At 34.5% G+C, this 27,421-nt stretch overlaps 1 protein-coding gene and 1 pseudogene across 1 annotated transcript; one reads left to right on the top strand and one right to left on the bottom strand.

The window, feature by feature from the left end:
* Window positions 1-386: 386 nt before the first annotated feature.
* LOC142609214 (lycopene beta cyclase, chloroplastic/chromoplastic-like) lies at window positions 387-27,421 on the bottom strand (annotated as a pseudogene).
* Window positions 14,077-15,823, top strand: LOC142609899 (UPF0481 protein At3g47200-like). Its single transcript, XM_075781628.1, has one exon. It carries the CDS (start codon window positions 14,077-14,079, stop codon window positions 15,553-15,555), a length of 1,479 nt encoding a protein of 492 aa, XP_075637743.1. The 3' UTR covers window positions 15,556-15,823.

The raw sequence follows: 27,421 nt of genomic DNA on the forward strand, positions 1-27,421 counted from the left end.
AGCCCAATGGCTGTTTTTTTTTTTTTTTCCTTCTTTCTTTTTTCAGACAACTGAACGAAGTAGATTAGTAGATGAAACTTATTATCCAAAAGAAATGTTGAATTATTTCAATTAAAAATCCAACTATATATTTTGTTAATTTCTGAAAATGTAAGCCCTCCATACAGGCTCGATGCAAAGAGGCAAAACAAATGAATAGGAAGAAGTAGTAAAAGAAATTAATTTTATAGGGTTGATTCCAGTGCTATTATTACTAACATAATCTGACAAGTTTTCTTTGAACCAAAAAATAAGTAAAAATTCTGGCAGGTTTCAATCGGCATAACAGAACTCTTCCTCTTATGACAAAATGAGTAGCCAAAAGAGAAAAGACCATGAAAATAACCTTAATAGATTCGAATGACACAACGCTCATCCTCTTCAATGCTTTTCACTTTTATGCCCAGGTGCCTTAATCTAGCCACCATTCTTCCCTTGATATCTTCCAAAGGCACTGCAGGCAGAGCAACTAGGGAAGTTTCCTAAAAAAAATTAATATCCTGTCAGAGGAAAAGGGAATTGCATATAGAAAAGTGGGGATCCTACGATTTCTCTCTATCAGCTCCACATTGTTGTTCAGATTTGAATATCTCTGGTCCACGAAAACCATTTTGTTTACATCAAATGGGTGTTCTTTAACCCCAGCCAAAATCCCATAAGCCACTCAGTAACCAGGATTATAGGGCCACTCACAACAAGAACCATGGCAGCCTGAACTGTGAAACTATCATTGCAAATCAACAAAGATTTCGGCTCCTCATGAATAACCTTAATAACTTTAGCTTGGTGAAACTTGACACCATTTGATATGCATTGTTGCAGTATTTTTTACTTCAACTGCTTTTGAATAACCCTTCCACAACGGTCTATCAAGGTTCTTCTCTGACAAATCATCAATAAACACAGCAGCTCAAGTCTCCAGAACAGGTAGTTGCAAGGCAATCAAGTAAGTCTGTAAAGTTGTGATTTACAACTATATTTTATGTTGGCTTTATTCCATGACAAAAAGGGTTGTATATGCTTTAATTTGTTCCTTATATTTTGTGGGATTTTATTTTATTAGGTTTAGTATTAAGTTGGTGAAGAATCGAGCATGAATTGAAGAACAAGTGGATTTCGCGAGAAGCTCGCGAGAAGCTAATCCACGAAAGAGCCACATGAGAAGCACATGTTAAAAGCTGAAGAGTCATACCAGCCCGGAGGATTTCGCGAGTGTCTCGCGGGTAAGGCCTTCTCACAAGATACTCGCGAAACTCTCTGCCTGGAAGATTTTTAAGTGTGACTTTATTACCCTTCACCCATACTATATATACCCTCATTACTCTCAGAAATTGTAAGAAGACCATTCAGAGAGAAAAACCCTAGATAGGTTTTCTACAACACACACCCATCTTTTAGAGAGAGAGAGCTACTCATCCTTAGTGAGAAATCATTGTAGCCACTTCTCCTTCCCTCTCCCATTGTCATACCTTGAGAGGAGATTTGTACTCAAACACAACCCACACATTTTCAGAGTGAAGAGAGTGTTTTGGAGTTTGAGAAGTTTTGGGGATTTGCCAAAAGAAGCCAGTGAGGTTTGGCGGATGCAATCGAGCGTATTACGGGGATCCGGAAAGCTAGACAAGACACAGTTCTAAGAAGCCTTGTTGGAGTAGAAGCTAAATGGGCTTAGGTGCATTGGGTATATTAGGCTTGAAGGGTCTCTTGCTATTCGTGTATCCCAACTTATTGTCTAGTGGATTGATTTATCACTTAGAAGGAGGCGGAGAGGTTTTTTTCCGAATTCTTCGGTTTCCTCTTCAATAACACATCAACATGTTATCTTGTGTTTGCACCTTTCTTCCCTTACTCTTGTACTTTACTTTTATTGTTTGTTGTTCATGTTTATGCACTAAAATAGTTATCGGTTTATTGCGCCTCATTTACTCTTATTTCGCACTTAGATAAGTTAGAGTAAAAGTAATCTAGCCATAATCTTTTTTTAGGGGGTATAAACAAGCTCTTGGTTCTTAACACAAATCTGAGCTTTCAATTGGTATCAGAGCGAGTACACTTGTATTGGTTGCATTACCTAAGTGTGATCCTTGACCTCTTATGTGCGTTGCCATGGATTGTGTTTTGTATGCTTTTATGGATGTTGTTGAGTGTAACATGTCATGTGTTTGTGAAAATGCCTCTATGAGTGTTAATTCTCAAAATTGTGATGACATGTTACATGAATCTATGGGTGTTGTTGTTGATATTCCAAATTTCAAACTCTTGAAGAAAAAGTTTAAGAAGTTTCATAAGAATTGAGCAAGCTCTCTAGTGAAAAGGATGATTTGATTGCTAAGCTCAATGAATCCAACAAATTGGTTGAAATGTATAAGAAACTTGCTAAAAAATCTTGTGAAAAGTTGAAAGAGTTTGAATGTTTGAATATGGACTTATATGCTAAACTTGTTTTGTCTAACAAACTTGTTGATGAGCTAAAATGTGAAAATGAATCTCTTAAGATGCATGTCAAGTGTTTGATTTCTGAACCTACTGCTAAAAATGATGAAAATATTTGTTGCAATCATGTTGTGGTACCGGATTTTATGCCTATTATGAGTTCTACCTTTAAAAACAAATCAATGTACATTCCTCCACACAAAAGAAATCAAAAGGTAGAGAAAAAAGCTCTTAAGCTAAAACTTCCGTTTAGGTCTCAATCTAAGGTTTTGGAAGGATCTAAGTTTGTTTCAATTTGCCACCATTGTGGTGTGATTGGTCATATAAGACCTCAATGTCCAAAGTTGAAGAGAGAACAAAACCATGTTGCTAGATCCTTTCTCAAAAAGTCTAGTGGACCTAAACACATTGTTTGTCACCATTGTGGTGTTTTTGGTCATCTAAGACCTCATTGCTCTAAGTTTCAAGCTCTTAAGAGAATTGAAAGAAAAGAGAAACTTGAGCTTTTTGGAAGTTGTGCTATGAAAGCAAAACCGGATTTAGGGGAAAATTGTATGTTGTTGAAACAAGTTGTTAATCCTCTTACCTCCTTGTCTATGTGTATCTTTGGTTCTCATTCTTCCAACTCTCGTCTCACTTCTCATGAGACACTCATTCCGAACAATCATTCCGTTTGGAAGAGAAAGGGTTCCTATGGTTGAGCTTATACTCTTTTGGTCTTTGATCTAATTCTTTCGATCTTTGTAGGACCCTTCATGCATTAGATGCTTCATTGTCATGCATTTGTGCATCTTGCATTTCTTTATATGCATTTTTTTTGTTTTAATCTTACCTTTATGTTTTTGTTTTGTGTGAGTAAAAATCCAAAAACACATAAAAAGTGAAAAATTCAAAAAGATTAATCGTATATGTTTGAGCACATTTCACATGTGAGTTTGACCTAATACCTTCGTACTAATGGCGTAGTGCATTTACAAGTGTAGTTTGTTTTGTATGCACATCTATCTTTGTGCAAAAAATCATGAAATCTATGTGTGATTATTGTAAATCGATCTTCAAGCTTGTCATGAATGATTACTTAATAGTGTTGTTGGTCTTGATACATGCATAGACTTGTTCATATATATCTTCCCATGTTTTTATGTTTTGCCTCTATAGTTCATCAAATGTAAAATCTCGAAAAGAGATATTGAGTTGCAAAAGTCGTTGCACATACTAGTATTTAACTAGGAAAAAGGGAAAGCGACTTGTATTGAAATTTATGGTGCCTCAAAAAGCCAAAGGTTTACTCTCAAAGTTGAAATATCAAAAATTTCAGGCATTAATCTCAAAATGAGATGTAATGTTATTATATGATCAAAAGTTATAAGTTGTAAGAAGCTAAAAAGAAAAGTTTCAAAGTTTTGTGATCACTTTTTGTGAGAGGTCATATATGTTCATTTCTATAATTGAGATAGACCACTTGACTTAGTACTAGTTATGTATGGCTTGATTAAATTGATCATTGAAGCTTCACTTTAGACTAAGGACTATTCCGTATTTGATACACACACACACAACACACAACACACAAGTCTATTGTTCAATAAATGCTTATTTCATTTGTGTGATTGTGCATGCTCAAATGTGATGTGTGTGTGCTCAATCATATGTGGATCAAACCAAAAAGATTTTTGTTCTTTTTTTTTTTTTTGCTTTTGGAAGTGATTTGTATCACCCATTTTTTCAAAAATTTTCAAGTTGTTTTTGTTTGAAAAACATGTTTTTTGGGTGTTTTCATAACTTATCTCGTGTGTAAGCTCAGTCACGAGTTATATGATCCAATTCTCAAGTTTTTCAACTTTATATAGAGAGTTTCGCGACTATTTCGCGGGTAAGGTCTTCCCGCAAGTTACAAGCGAAATTACTAGCGAAATTTTCGCGAGAAGCTAACCAGCGAAAATTCCTAACTTCCCACGAAAATTTCCAGATCAGCTTTTTAAAGGGCATTTTGTGGGACATTTGTTTTAAACTTCTCCCATCTTCTCCCAAACCCCTATTTTCATGATTCTACATCAAAACCCAACTAAATTCAAGTGTTTTTCATTCCATTAACATCTCTAAGGTAATCTTTAACTCTTTTCATTAATTTTGATCCTTAAATTATGTTTTTGAGGTTTTTATGTTCATAGTTGGGATTTTCTCAAATGAGAGTAGGAAAACTTATTTTTTGTCAATCTTTTTGATTGGGTTTTGTTTTAAATGATGATTCGCTTTGAATGTTGGCTCCTTGTGGCAAAAATAACATGTATTTAGGCAAGATTTTCATATGTTTATGCAATGTTTAACATACATGTGTAGTGTGTGCACTCTATGTAATTGATAAAATGCCTAAATGGCATTTTCTCATTGTTTTGGACTCCGATGAGTACTAAACTTTGAGAATTACCATGATTATGCATGTTTATCATGTTTTGATCATTAGTTGTATTTTTTATACACTTTGCCCCATGAGTGCTTGTTCATGCATTGGTCATGCATCTCACATGCACACTAAATGCACCTTTGCTGCACAAACTCTAACACATGACATGTTTTGCATTCACTTATGCTAGTTAAGTCTTTTTATACCTTTAAGCACATATAACATGTTCTTGTTCTTGTGTCTATGTCATGCCTAGGTTTATATCTTGTTTCCACATCCTTAGTATGTCATGTTTACCTTATGCTTTGTAGAATTGTGTCTTTAAGATGTTTTATCTTTTGTTTAAGCTTCATTTTCTCATTCATCCTATACCCCTCATGCAACTTACCTTTATTCATATCTTCTTTTCTTTCCCTCATTCCTCTTGTTTCATTTGTCCATTCATGAAAAAAGGGGGAGAGTATACTAGAGAATATACCAGATTGTATCTGTTCGATTTTAGACCCCTTAACACAACCAAATTAACCTAGTTATTTAGCCAAGTTATTAACTTAGTTAAATTAAGCAAATCTAGGTTAACACAAGTATACCATATCATGCAAAGTAACGGAAAAATAAAGAACACAATGATATGATGACCTAGGAAAACTAAACCGGTAAAAAACTTGGGGAGGATTTAACCTAACTATCCTCAAGGTAAAACTGAATCCACTATGAAGAAATTGAGGTTTTTACAATAGATACTTAGACCACTAATGTCAAGTTTCTCCACAATATCAAGCATGTTCTAAATCAAGAGAGATATCATAATTCATGTAATCCTCAAAACAAATAAAACAAGACACAAAATAAAATATTTTTGTCTTCTTGAAATTTTTCAATGTTTTTGGATTTTTTTTTAAATAAAAAAACAAAAACAAAACAACCAAAAACAAACATAAAACATGTCCACAAACAATTGAAAGAATTAAATTAGGAACAAGTCAACAACACTCACCTTAGAGAATCTTTTCTCACCCATATAACACGAATCTTCGGCTTTGTAGGTGAAAATCCATGAGAAGTAGTGTATTTGAGAGATTACACCAATTTTCTGAGAAAGACTAAAATCTTGCAATTTCCTTTCACAAGCCAACAAGCTTAAATTTTTCAAAAGCATATGAAACAATTTATATGGACTTATGGCAGGAGAAATACCATCACATATCCTAGATTGAAATACAGAATGCTTAAATTTTAATTTATGACAATTAGGAAGAATGTGACCGAAGACACCACAAAAGTGACAAACAGAACAAATTTAGGAACATCAGTATCCCTAACAGCAAATCTAGTCCCAGATTTTGGTTTTTGCCTCAACAAAGAACAATTTGGTCTAATATGACCAACAACACCACAAAGGTGACAGGTAGGCACAAAAACAGATTTCTTATGCTCTCTAATGGTAGGTTTAGACAGGTTTAGAAATTTCAGAGTTTACATTAGAACTTTTACCTTTGTCTAACCTAGCAAAATAAGTCTTTTTTTTTATTATTCCTCTTGAAATGAGGGATATGAACTTTTTCAGTTTTAGGCTTAAGAGAAACAGAAACACTTCTGTTATCAACAGCAGGCTTGGTACTAGTCAAATTTTCAATTTTTGCCTTAAATTCAACTAATTCGTGTTCCAAGCTTTTCATCTTCTCATCTTGAGAGGAAATTTGATTTCTAAAAAATTCATTATTTTTATTAGATTCATCTAATCTCACAATCAATTCCTCTTTTTCAAGATTAGCCAATTTTAACTCTTGCTTGAATTTCTTAGCAATTTTCACATATTTCAATAATTCCTTACAAAGAGTTTCACAGGCATCAATAAAATCAACACAAACAACAGTATCCTTTTTATTCAAATCATCACAGTAAAAAACAGTAAGACAAAAGATCTAAAGATCTAATAGGGATCAAGGATCAGCTCTTAGATCAAAATATCTAAAACAAAAGAGCTACCCGCTCTGATACCACTTGTTCGATTTTAGACCCCTTAACACAACCAGATTAACCTAGTTATTTAGCCAAGTTATTAACTTAGTTAAATTAAGCAAATCTAGGCTAATACAAGCATATCATATCATGCAAAGCAGCGAAAAAATAAAGAACACAATGATATGATGACCTAGAAAAACCAAACCGGTAAAAAACCTGGAGATGATTTAACCTAACTATCCTCAACGTAAAATTGAATCCACTATGAAAAAAATTTGAAGTTTGTACAATAGCGACTTAGACCACTAACATCCTATTACTACCTCGAGTAGAAAACTTACTATCACGACCACGTGATAGCTCCGAGTCCACGGACTACTTTCTTCTTGGATTCCTAGCAAGCGAGTCTAAATCTTCTGTCCCACTTTTCCTGTTCCACTCTATACTCCACCAATAAAAACTTGCCACGTGTTCATCTAATTAATTAAATATTACTATTAATTAATAACCGTAGCATTAATAAGTCAATAATGATAGTATTTAATTAATTAGATGAACACGTAGCAAGTTTTTATTGGTGGAGTATAAAGTGGAGCAGGAAAAGTGGGACAGAAGATTTAGACTCCCAGCAAGCACAAGCACCACCGCTTGTATATCGTTAAGCTCTAAATGCAGCAACTGAATGATCACCAAATTCTTGACATAGTCTTGATTCTTGATAACCCTAAATATATGTGAAGGAAAACACTTCTAGATCTCACAAGAGATTGACATACACAACAACAACAACAAAGACTCTAGAGAGCTTTTGGGTACAAACCCTAAATACAAAAAGAGGCACACTCTTCTCTCTCTTAGAAACCTTTAAAAACATGCTTAGAGTTTCCTTTATATAGTGGGAGAAGTAGACCTGAAACCCTAATCCATAATGGGCTTGGGCTGAGTTGGAAAAATCTGCAGAAAAATAATCTGCACGACTTTCGATCGGTCGAGTATAATTCTCGATCAATCGAGCTAGGCAGAATTGCACAGTAAATTCTGCAGCAACTTGATTCCAACTTTACATATAAGACATATACTTTGAGCAGTTTAAACAAGACTAAAACGTTTTGATCATGGTTTGCCAACATTACAAATTAATGTTCTAATACATTTAAATCTAAAGGTCTTAGAACCTAACAGTATTGTCATTTCTATATGACTCATATGCACATTCTTAGGGGGAGAAATTCTACCTCGTGCACCTTCGTAAGAGGAGAAAGCCATAGGAGAGATGCATATACCAAGGGAGAGAAGACAATTTTTATGAGAAAACTTTGTTTTTGCTTTTTGCTTGTTTTCTCGTTGTTTTATGGTGCTTTGAGTTACATTTAGTATCTATGCTTTGTTGCTCTCATCGCATCGTGTTTATGTGTTGGAACACACTTGTGCCCTTGCTGGATCTTGTATCCTTAATGTAAATACCTTATGTGTTTTGCATTGGTTATGTGTTCTTATGCCCTTGTTGGATCTTGTATCCTTAATACAAATACCTTTTGTGTTTTTCATTGGTTGTGTGTTCTTGTGCCCTTGTTGGATTTTGTATCGTTGATGCAAATACCTTTTGTATTTCGCATTGGTTATGGGTTGAACATGCTTATATCCTTTGTCATTGTGCCTTATAGGTCGCATGTTCAGATGATCATTTGTTTTGCTATATGATCATTGTAGTCATTTCCATATAACTGTTATGTGTTTGATCAAGTTGCTTATATGTTTCACATTATGTTTACTTGATCGCATTTTACTTGTTACATTATACTTGTCCTTTTATCACTTGCTTTACCTTAAGGGTCTAATGTGTTTTGTGCAAGTGTTTCAGGTTACAAATATATATGTTCCAAGTGCTTCACAGCTTCTAGATTTAGGTGTGAGTGAGTTTTTCCATTGTTCCCAAACTCACGTTTAAGTGTAGAGACTGTTATAGGGTGTTTTTTCAAGGAATAGCCAAAGGGGGAGATTGTAAAGTTGTGATTTACAACTATGTTTTATGTTGGCTTTATTCCATGACAAAAAGTGTTGTATTTGCTTTAATTTGGTCCTTGTATTTTGTGGGATTTTACTGTATTAGGTTTAGTATTGAGTTGGTGAAGAATCGAGCATAAATTGAAAAACAAGTGGATTTCACGAGAAGCTAGCAAGAAGCTAACCCACGAAAAAGCCACGTGAGAAGCACATGCTGGAAGTTGAAGAGTCATGCCAGCTTGGAGGATTTCGTGAGTGCCTCGTGGGTAAGGTTTTCTCGCGAGATACTCACGAAACTCTCTGCTTGGAGGATTTTTAAGTGTAACTTTCTTACCCTTCACCCATACTATATATACCCTCATTACACACAAAAATTGTAATGAGACCATTCAGAGAAAAAAAACCCTAGACAGGTTTTCTACAACACACACCCATCTTTTAGAAAGATAGAGCTACTCATCCTTAGTGAGAAATCATTGTAGCCTCTTCTCCTTCCCTCTTTCATTGTCATACCTTGAGAGGAGATTTGTACCCAAACGCAACCCACATATTTTTAGAGTGTAGAGAGTGTTTTGGAGCTTAGAAAGCTTTGGGGATTTTCCAAAAGAAGCCGGTGAGGCTTGGTGGATGCAATCGGGCGTATTGTGGGATTCAAAAAGCTAGACAAGACATGATTCCGAGAAGCCTTGTTGGAGTAGGAGCTTTTAGGGCTTAGGTACATTAGGTAGATTAAGCTTGGAGGGTCTCTTGGTATTCGTGTATCCCAACTTATTGTCTAGTGGATCGATTTATCGCTTGGAGGGCAGCGGAGAGGTTTTTCGCCGAGTTCTTCGGTTTCCTCTTCGATAACACATCGACGAGTTATCTTGTATTTGCATCTTTCTCTTCCCTTGCTCTTGTGCTTTACTTTTATTGTTTGTTGTTCATGTTTATGCACTAGAGTAGTAATCGGTTTATTGCGCCTCATTTACCGCACTTAGATAAGTTAGAGTAAAAGCAATCTAGCCGTAATCTTTTATTTTGGGGTCTAATCAAGCTCTTGTGTATTCACACAAATCCAAGCTCTCAAAGTCCATGCACTCCTAACCATGTATGATGACAGCGCATGTGCTAGGCTAGAGTACATGAAGTTCACACAATGAGTTACGCAATATGAACTTGTGTGTGGCATTCTAACAAATAGTTTGTGCGCAATACTGAATGAAAGCAATTTCAAGAGAATTGGATAATGTAATTTGGGTGCCATACCCATGCCGTATATGTGTCATACTCGTGTCTTATGAGTGCAGTCACCGTGTCATGTCCATACTCGACCTGTGTCCAAATCTGTGCTTTCAATATGAAAGCATGTGAAAGCACCAAAGCCCTACCTCAAGATTTTGTTCATAACACATGGGTGAAAATAAGAGGTCATAAATCTAGAAACCTAAGAATCTCTGTATCGATTCTTTAACAAAAGAATACTCATCTGATTCTATCTTCTTTAAACTTGACTTGAACAAGAAAGCCTCTTGACTTACGAAGTTTGCAAATCAAACAAATTGATAAAGGTGTTGCAAATATATTTTTGTATTAATCAAGTAGTGAGTACAATCTCTGTTTCAATTCTTTAATGAAATAATACTCATCTGATTCTATCTTCTTTGAACTTGACGATTGAACGGTCTTCACAAAAGATGGATGGATTGAACGGGGATTAAACAATCTTTGAACGATCTCCATAATAAATCTCTGGCTTTGAGCTTGTTAATTGTTATTCTTCATGTTCTTCAAGTCCTTGGGACCGAATTTCTCTAGAGCTTGGTCTTCTTAAAAACTTGGTGTTGAAAATGAGAGGGGATGTCCTCTATATATAGTGGTTTTAGAGGATAAACTTTGCTTTGAATTGATATGATTGAAGATATATAATAAACTCTGCTTAGCTCAAATTTTGCTTAGAGATAATTATCTCTATTTATATATTTTGATAAAGATCATATTTTCATAAAGATAATAATCAACAAAAATAAATAATTATCTCTATTTTATTTATTTATTTTAATAAAAATAATTATCCATAAATTTTGAATAAGAAATTTATCTTTATCTTGTGGGCCAAATGACACATGGCAAATTTCAATATGCCAATGTGATGTCAATTTGGATGACACATGTCATTATTTGTTTAATTAATTAAATAACACATAAATTTGGAATTTATTACTAAATTTTGACATGGCATATTGTAATTGGCTTGACGAATTTTTGCCTCCTACAAACATTTTCTAGCTCTATCTTTGCTTCAAAATAATATATCATGCCATGCCAAACTAACGAGGTAAATAAAGTATGTAACATCTCAGTCAATCTGACTTAAAAAAAAGAAAAAAGAAAAAAAAAAGAGTAAAAGTCAGATTTTTTTTTAGCCCACATGTGCCCCCCACCTAACCCCACTTCCCCACCACTCATTTTCACCTACCTCTCTTCTCTCTTTTGGCCGGCTCTCTCTCTCTTTTCTTTCTTTCATTTTCTTTCTTTTCTCTTCACTTAAACACACACTCATTTCCCACACTCACCCGCCAGCCATTACTCCAAACCACACCATCTCACCATCATTTTTCCGACAAGATCACCGGAAAAATACTTAGGAACCCCTAAGCATCTTCATCATTTTATTTGAGGTATAATTTCTAATCTTTTTGGTGGATTTTACACTTTTGTTTGAGGTTATTTTTATCTAAACTTGAATAATGATACTCATGTAACTTATGAGCATTGGAAGTGGTATTTATGTGTTTTTATGTATGGGTTTTGTATTGGTGGAATTATTTGATGAGTGGGTATATAATTTGTGTTAAAAATGGCTACTTAAGGTTTATGTATGGTGGAAAATTTAGGGGTTTTAAGTTATAACATGTGATGGATGGTAAATTTAATTTTTCCTTTGCCATTGGGTTTATTTGGAGTTAGTTGAAGTTCTAAATTTCTTGTCTTGGAGGATATTTTGATTTTTGCTTTCATGGGTCTCTTAAAGATGTAGTGTAAATTTTATGAAAGCTAGTCATAATGTTGGAGATGATATTAAATGGGTTAACTTTATAAATTGGAGTTTATATATGCCTTGTGAATCAATTTTTTAAGAAACTTTGGATGTGGAATATGTTAATATTGATGAGGTTAAATACTAGGCTTGCCTAATTAAGTGTTTATTTGGCAATTCCTAAATTGTGGCTAGATACAATTTTAAGCTCTATGCTAATTGTGATAGGTTTACTTGATATTGTTTAGGTTCTAGCTAATCTCCTTGGAGCTTGGAGAATTAGGCTTTTCTAGTTGCGAGGTAAATAGCTTTTTAATGGGATTTTTGGAAAATAATCATGTTTCATAAATGTTGTTTTTGGGTCAAACACATTTTGGAAAATTATATATGGATATATCTTTTCTTAAAAGTGTTGTGTTGTAACCATATTATATATTATTATATATGAAAATGCATCATATTTGGTATTGCATTTGGGGAAATGCATGAATTGTTGACATGGAAAATATGAGCATCTTTTATTTAATCTTTGATAAGGAAATTATGAACTTTATGGTTTATTAGAAAATCTAAAGATGCTTATCTTGTCTTGTTATTGGGAAATTGATATAAACTCTTTTGACAAGAATGAAGTTGAAAACCTTACAAACCTTGTGGAAGTTAGATTATTTAAGGTTTTCCTGAAATTATCTAGATATAAACTATGTATTTGAAAGTAATGTAACCTGTGAGTTTTATGTGGTTTTAACATCATGCCATGTGTGATTTCCCGGTGATCACCCGATTTAGTTTTCGTAGTCTTTGTAACAACGGAATCAAATCCAAGTCAGTGCCTTTTCAATTTGAATGACGCATTCTTCCCTGTTGCCCATGGGGGGAAGAGGTTCCTTGATTGTGTGTGGGTGAGGCTGCTGTCCAAGGGGCCAAGAGACCACATGCAAGAGAGGTACTATTTGACGCGCTCTCTCTGCTGCCCATGGGGAGAGAGAAAAACCTTGAGGGTATGGATGAGGCTGCTATCTATAGGGCCAAGAGTCTGCATACCAGAGAGGACAATATCATGCTAGTTGTAAATGGATAGATCCCCTGACCGGTCTATGTGGTAGTGTAGTATATTTGCGATAATTTACCGTATATTAGATTTTATGGCTTTGAAAATTATATTATTAGTGCTCACTGCTCACAGATTATTGATTATAGTATATAGTTTCAACATATTTACTTTGAGAAACTTTGTGTCATTATTTAATCATTTTTGTCATATTTTTATTATTGAAGATGAAACTTGCATTTCCCCCACCCCCCATTAATTATGCTACTTACTGGGCTCTGTCTCATTCCATTATTTTTATAAACTTTTCAGAGTAGGCAACAATCTTTTGAGAAAGCTTTTTTGGTGGCTAACAGTAGTTAGACTAACTATTGATGGAGACTGAACTTTTGTAATGGAGTTATTTGATGATGTACATCTTAAAATAGGCTTGACTCATTCTTTTGTATATTGTAGTGGTTGTGACTATATTCCCATTGATGGGACAAGCTGTTGATGTGTAATTGTTTATTCAAACATCTATTCTTTTGTGGCTAATGGTCCTTGTAATTAATGTTTAGAGCTCTGATTTACTTTGAGAGTATATTCAATAGAATTATTATGATAATTTTTTATGTTGGTACTTGATAGGTTTTATGTGAAATGAATGGTCAAAAAGGGAAAAAAATTTACAGGTACTTAAGACGTTTTTCTCGCGCTTTAGACCCTTTGGGGTTTGGGGCATGACAAAGTAAGAAGAAACAAGCCTATTCACTGTATCAATCAATATTTGTGTATTGTCTTTAATTTAATAGAAAAGATGATCCCTGTCCCCCGACTTGGTGTATTAGTAGAAAAGATGTTGAGATTACGCATGTTCAACATCAATCTTCCATAATGGATAATGACATAAAGCAAGTTTCAATTTATTTTGCATTTTTTAGATATATCTTGTAGATTATATTCCAAGCTTGATATGTTAATCCATCACAAAATATAGTTGCTTTAGGAAAATTTCTATATTCAAATAAGAGCGATAGTCCTAATTTCTCAAGCTAAAGTCTCCACGCACTACGTCAAAAATAAATTACAGTAAATACGAGTTAGGAAAGCAAACTTAAAAAATTCAATTGCCTTCTTTGGTTCGAACTTTCATTGGCCGAAAAGGAGCATTTTGTTTCCATGGAGAAGTCCCATTCAAGGAGCAGCGGCATCACCGAGGAGCCCCAGGCGCGCAGCATTTTAATCGAAACTAGTGAAAATAATACCCTCGAGACAAGGCTAAGGGAGGCAGAAGAAAATGCAAAGAATCAATCTCAAACACCAAAGATACAGAAGGTTATATTCTTGCTGCGAGATAACAAAGATTTCAACAAGTATTATGAGCCAAAAGTGGTATCACTCGGCCCAATCCATCATGATAAACCAAATTACCAGCTAGGAGAGAATTACAAGCTACTATTGACAAATAAATTCATCAAAGGTAGCGGTAAAAGCATGCAAGATTTATACCAGAAGATTAAGGAGAAAATCAATGAACTGAGGACATGCTACGAGAAGGAGGTGACCAAGGACTATGATGATGAGGCCCTCACCTCGATTTTGTTCGTGGATGGCTGTGCAATATTACAGTACATATATTGTGCAACTAACGACAAGTTCAAAGAGTTGCATATAAAAACGGACAGTCTAGCATTTGGGCAACAGGATTTGTTCTTGCTGGAAAATCAACTTCCCTATCGTCTACTTACATTGTTGATGAGCTTGAGTGTGAAGAAAGAAGAATTGAGCACATCAATTGAAACTTACATTGACTCGCACGTTAAGGTACCAGAGTATCAGCAATCGAATTGGTTATCGTGGACACTCTGCCCAAGATTGAAGCCACAAGCACAAAGTGCAAAAGAAAAAGGCCACGACAAGAAGAAGCCACAAGATCATACCATATCAGTGGCTACAGAGCCCATCCATCTTCTTGACCATCTGAGGACACGAATGCTTCATGAACCAGGGTATGATGGAAAGGTTGGTAAAATCAACCAAAATATACAAAATGTCCAAAAGTGGCAATCCTATCGCAATGTCCAGGAGCTTAAAACAGCAGGTATCCATTTTAAACGTGGTAACAATAGTTACTTGAGTAGCATATCATTCGCTAAACAATTTCTTTTTCGTGGACAACTTCACCTTCCTCCAATTGTTGTGGATGACTCAACCAGGCCTAAGTTCCTGAACTTGATAGCATATGAAATGTGTCTGGATTTTGAAAATGATTTTGGGGTCACCTCTTATATATCCTTCCTCGATTCACTAATCGATGAAGCCAACGATGTTAAGACGCTAAGGAAAGCACAGATACTCCACAATTTCCTTGGCAGGGATGAAGAAGTGGCTAAATTCTTCAATGAGATAGGCACCGACTTGGTGCCTAACATCGAAATATACAGCAAAGTCAGATCACACATTCAGAAGCACTATAGGAACAAGTGGATGACCTGGATAGCTCAAGCCTTTCACAACCATTTCAGCAGTCCCTGGACGATCATGGCTTTCATTGGCGCATTGTTAGCACTTGCTCTAACTATCATTCAGGCTTGGTATGCTGTCAACTCTCCCCCAGGACCCTGCGATAACTTCTGCAAAAACTTGACACCAAAGTAAATATGCAAAAGGTAAAATTTTATTTGCTGCTCTCTTTCTGAGTGTGTCTAGCTTTCTGAGAATTACATGGTTTAATTTCTTTGCCTTCCACACGGCGATTTCTAAATAATAAGGTCATCCCAAAGCCATATCATCTTGTTAATTTGTTTATGGCTTGGCGTTGAAGTTTTCTTGAAATAAGTCAGGGTGATTTTACTTTCTAATTTGATGTAATTTGTGTCGATTGGAAATAATTGTGTCTGAGTTTGTGCTTGATGTGTGTTAAAGTTTCATATGTAATAAAGTTTCAAGATGAATATACTTGATTCAAATTCAAATTTGTCTAATTTTGCAAAGCAAGGTGTCAGTAAACACAATTGGCTGTGTCCTTTTTCTGCAACAATATTAGTGCATTGTAAGGCAGTTGCAAAGGACACCGTCAGTTGCATCAACTTTATGCCACATTATCGTCATTGCAGTAAGCGTGGCTGTTTGAGGAATGAGGGAGCATTATCTTCAGAATATATTGTTGGCCTAATACAATTCTTGTAAGAATTCTTTGGAAAAAATAAAAAAACTTCAGAATATATTGTTGTTTGCAATTGGTGATTTTGTTGCATGGAGGTGAATTTCTTATAACCTAATAGAAAACTCTTTTAAGAGGGGCACATTATCACCTTAAAGAAAGCATTTGCAACACGCCCTCAAGTTGAACTATGTTTTTTGATCATTGTTTTCCGTTCAATCTCTTCCATAAAACATTTATTTACTAAATGTGTAATTATATTCCTACTTGATACAGTGGTTTAAAGCTACACCTTTTCAAATTACAGAATTTGAAGCCTTACTCTTTTTTTTCTTAAGCACAACCATTTCAAACAATGCATTTTTAATAAACTTCTAAATATTCACTTTTTGAAATTTTAAAAAAAAAATTCAAAAGTAAAATCCCATTTTTTATTTTGCATTTGGAGAATTAGAGATGAAACTTACATTGTCCTTATATTAGCTTGTATAGGTTCAAATATGTAAAAATGTGACATTTATTTTAGGCAAAAATGTAAAACAAAGGTCTAAATATCACCAAAATTAATTTCAGCATTCTATCTATATTTTTCAATTTTGTTCCATTCAATCCTTTAAATTTTAATTTAATTCAAATTAGTACTTCCGTTAGTTTCCATCGGAATTGTGCTGCTAGTGACCTAAAAACTACATCGCTTTAAAATAAATCCAAAAAGCTAATAAATTTTTTTTTTCAGAAAAAAATAAATTAAAAAGATATTGATATATTTTACCAAAAACATCCAGCAAATTTTCCCTAGATATCCAGAAAACTTTCCACGCAACCAAACAAACTAAAACAATCCAACCACAACACGAAAAAAAATTAGAAACAAAAATTTTCATCACCAGTGAAAGAAACACCATCTATCAACAAGAACAATACTAAAATCAGCCAAAGATCTAGAACAATTTTATATTTTTTTTATATATAAAAATTGCTTCCCACATCGAATCCGACGACGCCGAACCCTGAAATGCCTGGATCAACCTCACTTGGCTGCAAATCTTAAAGGAGTCGGGTACAGGAACACACAAATCTCCGGTATGTTTTGGAGATCCGAACCCATTCTTGTCGACCCATTTGTCAAGTTCAATGGCTTCACCTCCACTCTCTCAGCGTAAACCGTACAGGTCATGCTTTTGGTGTAGAGAAAAAATTTTCTTCAAGTGCTTTGGACTTTTGCGAATGGAGTTTGGTTTGAATGTGCAGAAATTGTGTGTATAGATTAGTTATTATGAGTTTGATGCTTTTGTGGAGCATATTTTTGAGTTCTCTTTTCGTCTATATACGTCTTTTTTTTTTTTTTTTTTAATTATGGTGCGAAAATGAAAATGATTCTAAAAAATACAGTTGGGAAAATGTTTTTTTTTTTTTATAGTTTTCTGGAATTTTTTTATAATTAAAGAAAATTTAGAAAATCAAAATAACATAGTTTTGGGAGTTACTAATGGGGAAATTAATAGAGGACTTAAAATGTGTTTTTTTGCATTTTAGCCTATATTTTAAGTTAATAAATCTATTATCTATGTATGTTTTTAAAGTTTTAAGACTATTATCATACTCTAATGGTGTAAGAAAAAAAAAATAGAAGGTCTTATACAAGGCATAAATCTTCTAACTTTTGCAAGGTCTAAAAATGTGATCAGCAGGCCACCCAAAATTTTCTTTTGGAAAAATTAATTTTGTAGCTTCGTTTATGTGATCTTTCTAGTTTATTTTAAAGACTAACAAGATATAATTTTTTGTTAGATATAAAATAACATATATTAAATCAGTTAAGGCTTAAAGAGATGGAAGTGGTATGGTGGAAAAACATGCTTTTATGGTTTCCTCAAGCAATACAAAAACATGCTTCTATGGGGTGGCTTACTTTGAAAAATAGGTTGACTACAAAGTAGGCCTATTCTCCGAGATAGTTATTGTGCATTCTATAGAAATAAAATAGAGAGTAGGGAGCATTTGTATTTTGAGTGCTCCTTCACCAAGAGAATTTGGAAGCATATTATGGGGCTTTGCCTAGTGACTGATGTTCCTATTATTTGAGATGAAATAGTCCAACGGGGGTGACTATTTTAAAGGGCAAAAGTTTTAGAGCTACCTTTTGCAAACTAGTCTAGTAGGCTACAATTTACCATATATGGTTGCAAAGGAATAGCAGATGTCATGGACAAGGGCGGAGCTAGAATTTTTTGTTTGGGGGCGCCAAATTTTGGTACTAATATAGTAGTTACGAGCTAAGATAAATCATTACATACATGCGCACGTACACATATATAAACAATTATATTTTGATACTAGAGTTGGTCATACTTTATAAAATATATCGTGTATATAAAATTAACAAGTTTCGCATATGTATCTTCGTAAGATAATTTTTAAGGGAACTTATCATCTTTTAAGCTCCAATGAGAGTACAAAAACTATCTAGTTTGATATTAAAAATGTAAAAAAAATGAATTTGTGAAAACAAAAACTACCTTATTTCTATAATTACTAGATCGATTGACAAATTCTATTGGTTTTTATGAGCATTATTGGACTAACTCAAACATTTGAGGGGGGCCATATTCTATTCTTGTAGCTAAATATTTAAATTTTTTAGTACATACACATAATATAAAAGTATTTTTTAAAATTTTGGGGGTGCCATGCCCCCCCCCCAAGCATTGCTATAGCTCCACCCCTGGTCATGGAGGAGTTGTTTTGATAGAGGAACAAATTATATAGAGAATTAAATGGGATATTAGAGCCAAAATGGAGCATGTTGTCATGGCTGGAAATATCATTCATCACAAAGTTTTAAGCTCTAGATGGGACATACTTCTTTCATATGATAATGGCTCTTATGGCCAAGGCCAATTATGTTTACTAGTGTTTTTTATAGATTAAGTTGTTGCTTTAGTCAGTGTGTAATAGTAATGTCAAGGAAGTTACAAGAAAACGAACACATTGCCTTCTGAATGAAAAAGAAACTAAAAATGTTAGCTTCTAAATGAAAATGGAAACAAAACACGTTAGCTTCTTAATGAAAACCTTGAATTCATAAGGGGTCTATTAAATTCACAAGGTGATAGGGTTCTTAAATCATTGAAGAGAAATAAACAAAGTTTGTATTTTTATAAATCTAAAAACTAAACTGTCCTGGAGGCTACAATATGTTTAAATAGTAAAAAGAAACCCTAGGTGGCTAGGCAAATGCTCAAAAACCCTAATTCGCACTAATCATGTAATTAGGTGGCAAAATAGTTGTTCCTGCCAAAAATAGCAAAATTGAAATAATTGCAAAAATTGAAAATACTGTTTCGAAGAAACATCCCAAAACAAATGGAACCATATTTTGACTTTTAAAATAAAAGTTATTTAGAAAAAAATATATTACTATAAATAGGAAAAACACTATTTTCTGGGCCTTAACAAAGAAATTTGTCTAAATTTAGGAGACACTCGAGATTTTGAGTCTAGATCAAAATGTTGTTTCCCTTCAACCTGCCAAATTTCATGCAATGCCGATATTGTTGCCCCGATGGCCTCTACTAGCACCCCCCTTGATCTTACTCCATGACTTCCAGCACCCTCGCTACTCTAGGAAGGACTATGCTATCTTTTCTACATCAAATAGGAGTGCTAGATGGAATTTTGTTGTTCTCTTCGTTTGCAAGTTGTAGCCAGAGGATTTGACTCTGTTTTTATCTGAGTGTGTAGACTTATTGTCATTTGTTATATGAAATTGCTGAATTCTCACCCAAAAAAAAAAACATATATTAAATCATTTTAAAAGTATTCTTTATATTTATATTATACATAACATTATTAATTGGAGGTTATTTTTATATTTAAATTCTGATATATTTACCTTCGTCTCCTAAAGAAAATTTCTGACTCCGACACATTGTTCATTCCACTTGAGTAATAAAACAAGTTAAAACTTCACAAAATTGTGTACACTTAATTAGTTCTAGTGGTCTATCAATAAGCTCAAATTAAGATTCTAAATTCTTCAAGCTAGAGTTTCAATCCGTCACAATCAATATTTTGTGTATCACAATTAACTCGCATTGTCTGAAGCACGAATGGCATGATATATATCGTTCTACCTTTTGTTCCCTGAAAAAGTTAACCATGAATAAGAAGCATAAACTGTTTTACTTGTGCTTGATACCATGCTTGATGCAAAAGATAGAAATAAAAACAGTTTTGTGGCAAAAGTTTATCCGAAACTTGCTATGTAGGTAAAGGCTACTTCACGTGTATCACATTTTTACTTTTTATTGTTTGAAGTGGATACATTGTGATAGGCCCAATAAATATCATTGTTCAGACAAGCCCATCAAGTACCATCGTCCACTCAGACCCAGCATAGACGATGGTAGAAGAGCCATAAAGAGGAACATTCAATACCTCGGATAGTTACGAATCAGCCAAGAAGACCGTTGGAGACCCATCAAAGCCCACATTGAATGAGCCCAGAGGCGTTACCAAAGCGGCACTTATGCCACCATAAATAGGGTACAATGGCTATAAGAAAGGGGATATATATATATATAAGATACACTTCAAAACTAGAGAAGGTACATACATGTACACTGAAACACTGATACTTTCTTTATTTACTCTAGCTCTCATGAGCCCTTTTTGCCAATTCTATTCATTGACTTTACCATCGGAGACTCCGTGGCCGGCACCACACCGGTGACCACTCAGAGAGAGTTCCATCATTAACCTTGCAAGTACAAAGACGAAGCCCGTGCCAACCTATCTGGACAAACCTACTTGATTGACGATCTCGACATCATCAGTTTGGCGCCATCTGTGGGGACAACAATTTGGTACTTAGGTTTGAAAGCGTAGTTCCATTCAACTCTAAGGCCCAAATGGAGTCTAGCACGCCTCAAGATTCTGCAGCACTAGCCTTGCAAATCCAAACACTCACAACCAGCGTGGAAGAACTCACAGGGCAAAACCAAGAGACGAGATTGCAGCTTCAGCAAGAAGATAATCATTTCAGGAACAACCGAAACGATGATGGAGACAGCCAAAGAAGGAATGATCACCGACGACCAAATACCCCTGAGGGAGTGAACTTAGTCCTCCTAAGAGAAATGAGAAGGGAGATGGACGAGTTGAAAAGTGCAATAAGGGAGAAAACAGATCGGAACTTAGACAGGATGGTCAGGAGGATGGACTCACCTTTTATAACAAGGGTCTTGGAATGCCCAATGCCTTCAAAGTTTCATCTCCTATAGCTCGAGCCATTTGACGGCCTGAAAGATCCGCTAGACCACCTCAACACCTTCAAGACAACTCTAAGTCTTCAACAGCCCCTTGATGAGATACTGTGCCGTTCCTTCCCCACTACTCTCAAAGGAGCTGCACGGAAGTGGTTCAGTAAGCTACCAACATTTCCATCGATAGCTTCGAGCAATTGGGCAATTCTTTTTTACGCCATTTCATCAGTGGACAGCACTCAAAAAGGCCAGCAGACCACCTGCTCATCATCAGGCAAGGGGAGAAGGAGACTCTGAGGTCATATGTGAAGCGTTTCACTAGAGAAACCTTGGAGGTAGATGAAGCATATGACAAAGTGCAGTTGACAACTTTCAAGGCTGGATTGAAGTTCAGAAAGTTCGTGGTCACACTCACGAAAAGCCCTCCTCAGATGATGGCGAAAATGCTGTTGAAAGCATAGAAGTATATGAACGCCGAAGACACCCTTGCAACAATAAGGGACGAGGAGAAGCCCAGGGAGAGGGAAGGAAAGGAAGAAGAGCAGATGGGACAAAAAAGCGAAAAGGGTTTACTTATGCTTGATCCTTGATGCAAAATATAGAAACATAAATAGTTTTATCGCAAAATTTTATTCAAAACTTGCTATATGTAGCTAGGTAATAAGGTAAAAGACTATTTCACGTGTATCACATTTTTACTTTTTACTGTTTGAAGCTCGATACAATATTGCACAATGAATTTGGTCTGGTAAACCAATACCTCGTTAAAATTTTTAAATAATCTTAGCAATATTTCAATACCTTTAGCATTTAACATTCACTGGCCAAAATGGGGATACACTCATTTCGCGCAAAACATGTAGCAAAATGCCCTTGTTTTGAAACTATTTAGGAAAATGCCCCTATTTTAAATTTGATTTTTTAAAAATCGAGTTTCAATGAAAAGCGCGATTTTTAGAAAATCGAGTTATAGGCAATCAAACTTTAAATAAATAAATAAAAAACTACATGGAACTCAAGTTCCATGTAGTTTTTTTCAAGTAACTCGATTTTTGCCAAATCGAGTTTTTTATTGAGTTTCAAAATAAAAGACATTTTGCTAAATAGTTTCAAAACAGGAGCATTTTGCTACTTGTTTTGGGCAAAAGGGACAAAAGCTCATTTTCTCCAACATTCACGTCATTCATAGTTTCATACTTCACTATTTTGAGGTGAAAAAATCTCCTTTAATTGATACATAGAAAGTTAGAAACTAATCTCGCTGATTGTACTAGCTCTTATTCTTTAAATTCAGTACCACCGTTTCTCCAATTTTGGTGTAGTCAAATAAGTGAATAACATTTCTTTCCGTTTTCACTAAAAAGATGACCCCAAATGGATATTGTTGGGTTTTAAGACTTTAAGTTTAAATGTATTAAAACTTCATGTTGTAATGTTAGCAAATCATGATTAAAACGTTTAGTCTTGTTTTTAGACTTGCTTAAAGTATATTTATGTGTAAAGTTGGAATCGAGTTCACTGCAGGATTTATTGTGTAAATCTGTCTGGCTCGATCGATCGAAAATTAGACTCGATCAATCGAAACTCGTGCAGATTATTTTTCTGCAAAATTTTTCCAACTCAGCCCAAGCCCAGTTTGACGTGTAAGGTTTTATGTTTTGTCCTAGATATAAAAGGGAAAACCCTAGCCACGTTTTTAAGGTTGTTGTAGTTGTTGTTTATGCTGTGTATGTGAATCTCTTGTGAGATTTAGATGTGTTTGCCTTCACATATACTTAGGGTTATCAAGAATCAAGATTATTTCAAGAACTTAATAATCATTCAGTTGCTGCATTAAGAGCTTAAAGATACACAAGCGGGAGTGTTTGTACTTGCTGTGAATCTGAGAAAGAAGTAGTTCGTGTACTCAGAGCTATCATGTGGTCGTGGTAGTAAGTTTCCTACTCGAGGTAACAATAGGATGTTAGTGGTCTAAGTCGCTATTGTGTAAACTTCAATTCTTTCATAGTGGATTCATTTTACCTTGAGAATAGCTAAGTTAAATCATCTCCTAGTTTTTTACCGGTTTGGTTTTCCTAGGTTATCATATTGTTGTGTTATTTATTTTCCGCACTGTTTCAATGATATGATTTATATGTGTTAACTTAGATCTGAATAATTTACCTAAGTTAATCACTTTGCTAAATAACTAAGTTAAACAATTTGTGTTTTAAGGGGGTCTAAAAACGTACAGATATATTATTAGATAAGTACCGTAGCACAGAATATGACAGTATATATTATTTATGGCAAGAAAAATTATAAAGACTAGGTTTATTGCAAAAGTGTATCATAAAAATTTGCAATCTAAATCAAGTCAGGAGGAACAAGTTGTGTTTAATGTATCATTGAACTGCTATAGGGGATTTTTTTTGAGAAAAGAGCCAAAAATACAAGAATGACCCAAATCTTCCCTCTTGTTTTTTAGAAGTGATTTTTTGTGGAGAGTGAAGCCCAAAATTCCAATTAATTGTATGATAAACAAAGGCTAATAATGCTTTAACAAGAGAGAAATCAAAATGCCAATAATTGAAATCAGAAAAATGCTTAAAAACAACAGGTCTAAAACTTCAAACTACAAACAACAGGGAGAGGAAATTAAGAGAATTCATGAGAAAGAGAGTAAAGGTTCTTCTGTACCCATATTTCCACCCCTAAGCTTTAAAATGGTGAGAATCTCTATTAGCTAAATGAGTTTTTGCTCTAAAGTTTCAGCTCTAAAGGTAATACGTAGCTAGTCATTTTTAAGCCAATGAGAGGCATTTAATATAGAGTTTGGGCCTTTAGGGTGCTGCTAATGACTAGTTTTTGGGTAGTAGAAGAGGCTTTTATCCCCCATTACACTAGTTTTGTGTCTTGGCTTAGGTTGCTTTTGTTTTGGGAAGAGTTTGGCATGCAAGCATGATTTGGGAAATAAAATGGCCCTAACTCAAGGGTTGTTGTTTCTTGATCATTGCAACTCTTAGGTATTGCATTTGGTGGCCAAAATAGCTAAGCTAGGCTAATTATAGTTTAGTAGCTTTTTTTTCTTTTTCTTTTTTTGGTGGAAAAGAGAGCAAGGCAGCCAACTTTGGCCATAGACAACAAAAACATAAGACCTCATTTGGGGTGGAAAATTTAGGTACAAGACCTCCTCTATAGCCTAAGATTCTACAAATGTCCCTAACTCGCTTGGTAGCATATATGCATGGGCTAATAAGCTCATGCAAAAGTTCTGAAAGGAACTAACCTATACCCTCCAAGCCACAGTCCCTCAATTTCTCCAATATATTATATGGGCTTGGGTCATGCATAAAAGAATAAAATATAATATAATATATGAATTGAGCTTGTAGAGAATGTATCATGAAAATGAGTATCAACAACTGTAAAATTATCAATTTTTCCAAAGGTTTGAGCTATTGGGTAATAGTAAATTTAATCATTTAACCATATAATTTTTTCATTTCCTCAAACTACCTTTTAATAAGTGAAACCAAATACCTGAGATTTCAAATAGAAGGTAGAGTAGAGAACACAATGATTGAACTCAAAACTTCTTACTCCGATATCATTTTAAGTAACTAATTGTATATTAGAAGAGTTGCATAATTTTTTATTTTTTTTTTTTAGAAGAAGGGTATCATAAAGCTGGTATAAAAGCAAAGACCAAAATAAAATTTTGCATTTTTAAATACTGGACCTGTTAAATGGATAAAGACATAAAAGCTAGTCACACTATCAATACCTTATTCAGAAAAGTGTACCATATATGTAATGAAACCCAAGCAAGTTTCTTTTTTCTTTTTCTTTTTTTGGTAAACAACCGCTGGCAAGTTTCAGTGTCTTTTATATCTGTTTCCACATATCTGGTAGATTAAATTTTGAACTTGTGATTTTATCAAGTCATAAAAAATATAGTTGATTAAGAAAAGTCAAAAATGTGTATATTTATTCCCAACATTTAAATATTCGAAGAGAACATGTTGGGCTAAAGTTCATGCAGTAGTTGGTTTGTGATCTAGACAGTAAGGAGTGTTTGCGGCTGATCTTTTAAGCTGCTTGTTCTTTGTAATATCTTTGTATTTATGTTCCAAAATTCTTGCTCATTCATCAAAAGGAAAAAAAGGCAACATTCTTAAATTTCTCAAGAAAAAGTTTCAACGCACTATGAAGTATATATAAATTAAATTCTAGAACATGGAACGTTGTCTAAGAGAAGCAGGGGAAACCAGCAGTGACCACGACCAACCTGCTGAGGAGGCACAGTCAGAGGGTTTCATTCCCAAAACGCTTGCAGGAAGCCAAGTTTAAAAAGGTAACGGAGGCAGGGGAAAATTTGATGAATCAATATCCAACCACAAATATACAGAAGGTTATATTCTCTCTGCGACATGGCAAGAATTAACTTCGAGATAAACTATGAACCATGAGTGGCATCATTCAATTCGGTCCTACATCATGGTAACCCAAAGTACCAGCTAGGAGAGAAGTACAAGCTTATATTGACATATGAGTTTGTCAGAGGTAGCGGAAACGATATATCGAACACTATCTACTCATTTCTTTGTTTTATTTTTAAATTTTTGCAGCTTTATATACATACTAGTTGTTAACACACACACACACACACACAAAAGTAATAAGTTTTTTGAAAAATTAACCAAGTCTCAAAAAGGGTTCTTAAGAGAATTTGTTACTAGCAATGAACACAATATGATAATAGTAAACAAAAAAAAAAAAAAGTGAAAATATAAAAAAAACAAATTAAGAAATTTTCATTAAAAAAGGCCTTAAGAATTCTCCGAGAGTCGTGATTGCGCATGGGTCATCCCAAGGTCACATCATTTTATAAGTTCTTTAACTTGGCTTTGAAGTTTTCATGCAAGTCTAATAGAAGTTAGTGTGATTGTACCTTCTGATTTGATGTAATGCATGTGGATTTTAAAATAATTGTGTCAGCTAGAGTTTGTGCGTAATCAAGTTGAAAGATGAATATATACTGGGTTTTTTTTTTTTTTTTTCTGAATCTAGATGAACACATTCATATCCAAAATGCTGCCAATTAATAATTTGAATCTTGCAACCAAAAAAATAAATAAATTGAGTTAGGTGAATTGCATCAACTTAATGCTACATTCTTATCATTGTACAAAAGTCCTGGGCTCTGATCCAACTTATCAAGGGGAAAATGATGGTCTCAATTTGAAATTGATCTATGATTCAAATTAAATTTTATAAATTTAAAAGTGTACAAATTGTCAATCACCTAAAATTTTAAATGACAAGACAATTTGTAGAATGTTAAATCTAAAAAACAAATTGTGCAATGGAAAAAATAGAGAAAACTTGATTTAGAGAGGATCCTAGGAGTAGGAGCACACTCTGAATACCGATGGTGGTTTATCTTTATATTTATGTGGCCTATTAAGCCCAATGGCTTCTTTTTTTTTTTCAGACAACTGAACGAAGTAGATTAAACTTATTATCCAAAAGAAATGTTGGATTATTTCAATTAAAAATCCAAATATATATTTTGTTAAGATTTGAATCTCTCTGGTCCATGAAAACCATTTTGTTTACATCAAATGGGTGTTCTTCAACCTCAGCCAAAATCCCATCAGCCACTAGGTAACCAGGATTATAGGGCTTGTGATACTGAACAAGGCACTAGAAAAGCCAGTCACAACAAGAACCATGGCAGCCTGAACTGTGAAACTATCATTGCAAATCAACAAAGATTTAGGCTCCTCACGAATAACCTTAATAACTTTAGCTTGGTGAAACTTGACACCATTTGATATTCATTTTTGCAGTATTTTTTACTTCAGCTGCTTCTGAATAACCCTTCCACAAAGGTCTATCAAGGTCCTTCTCTGACAGATCATCAACAAACACAGCAGCTCCAGTCTCCAGAACAGGTAGTTGCAAGGCAATCAAGCAAGTCCATGCACTCCTAACCATGTATGATGACAGCGCATGTGCTAGGCTAGAGTACATGAAGTTCACACAATGAACGTGTGTGGCATTCTAACAAATAGTTTGTGCGCAATACTGAATGAAAGCAATTTCAAGA

This window comes from Castanea sativa, chromosome 9, assembly GCF_040712315.1.
Source record: "Castanea sativa cultivar Marrone di Chiusa Pesio chromosome 9, ASM4071231v1".
NCBI lineage: Eukaryota > Viridiplantae > Streptophyta > Magnoliopsida > Fagales > Fagaceae > Castanea > Castanea sativa.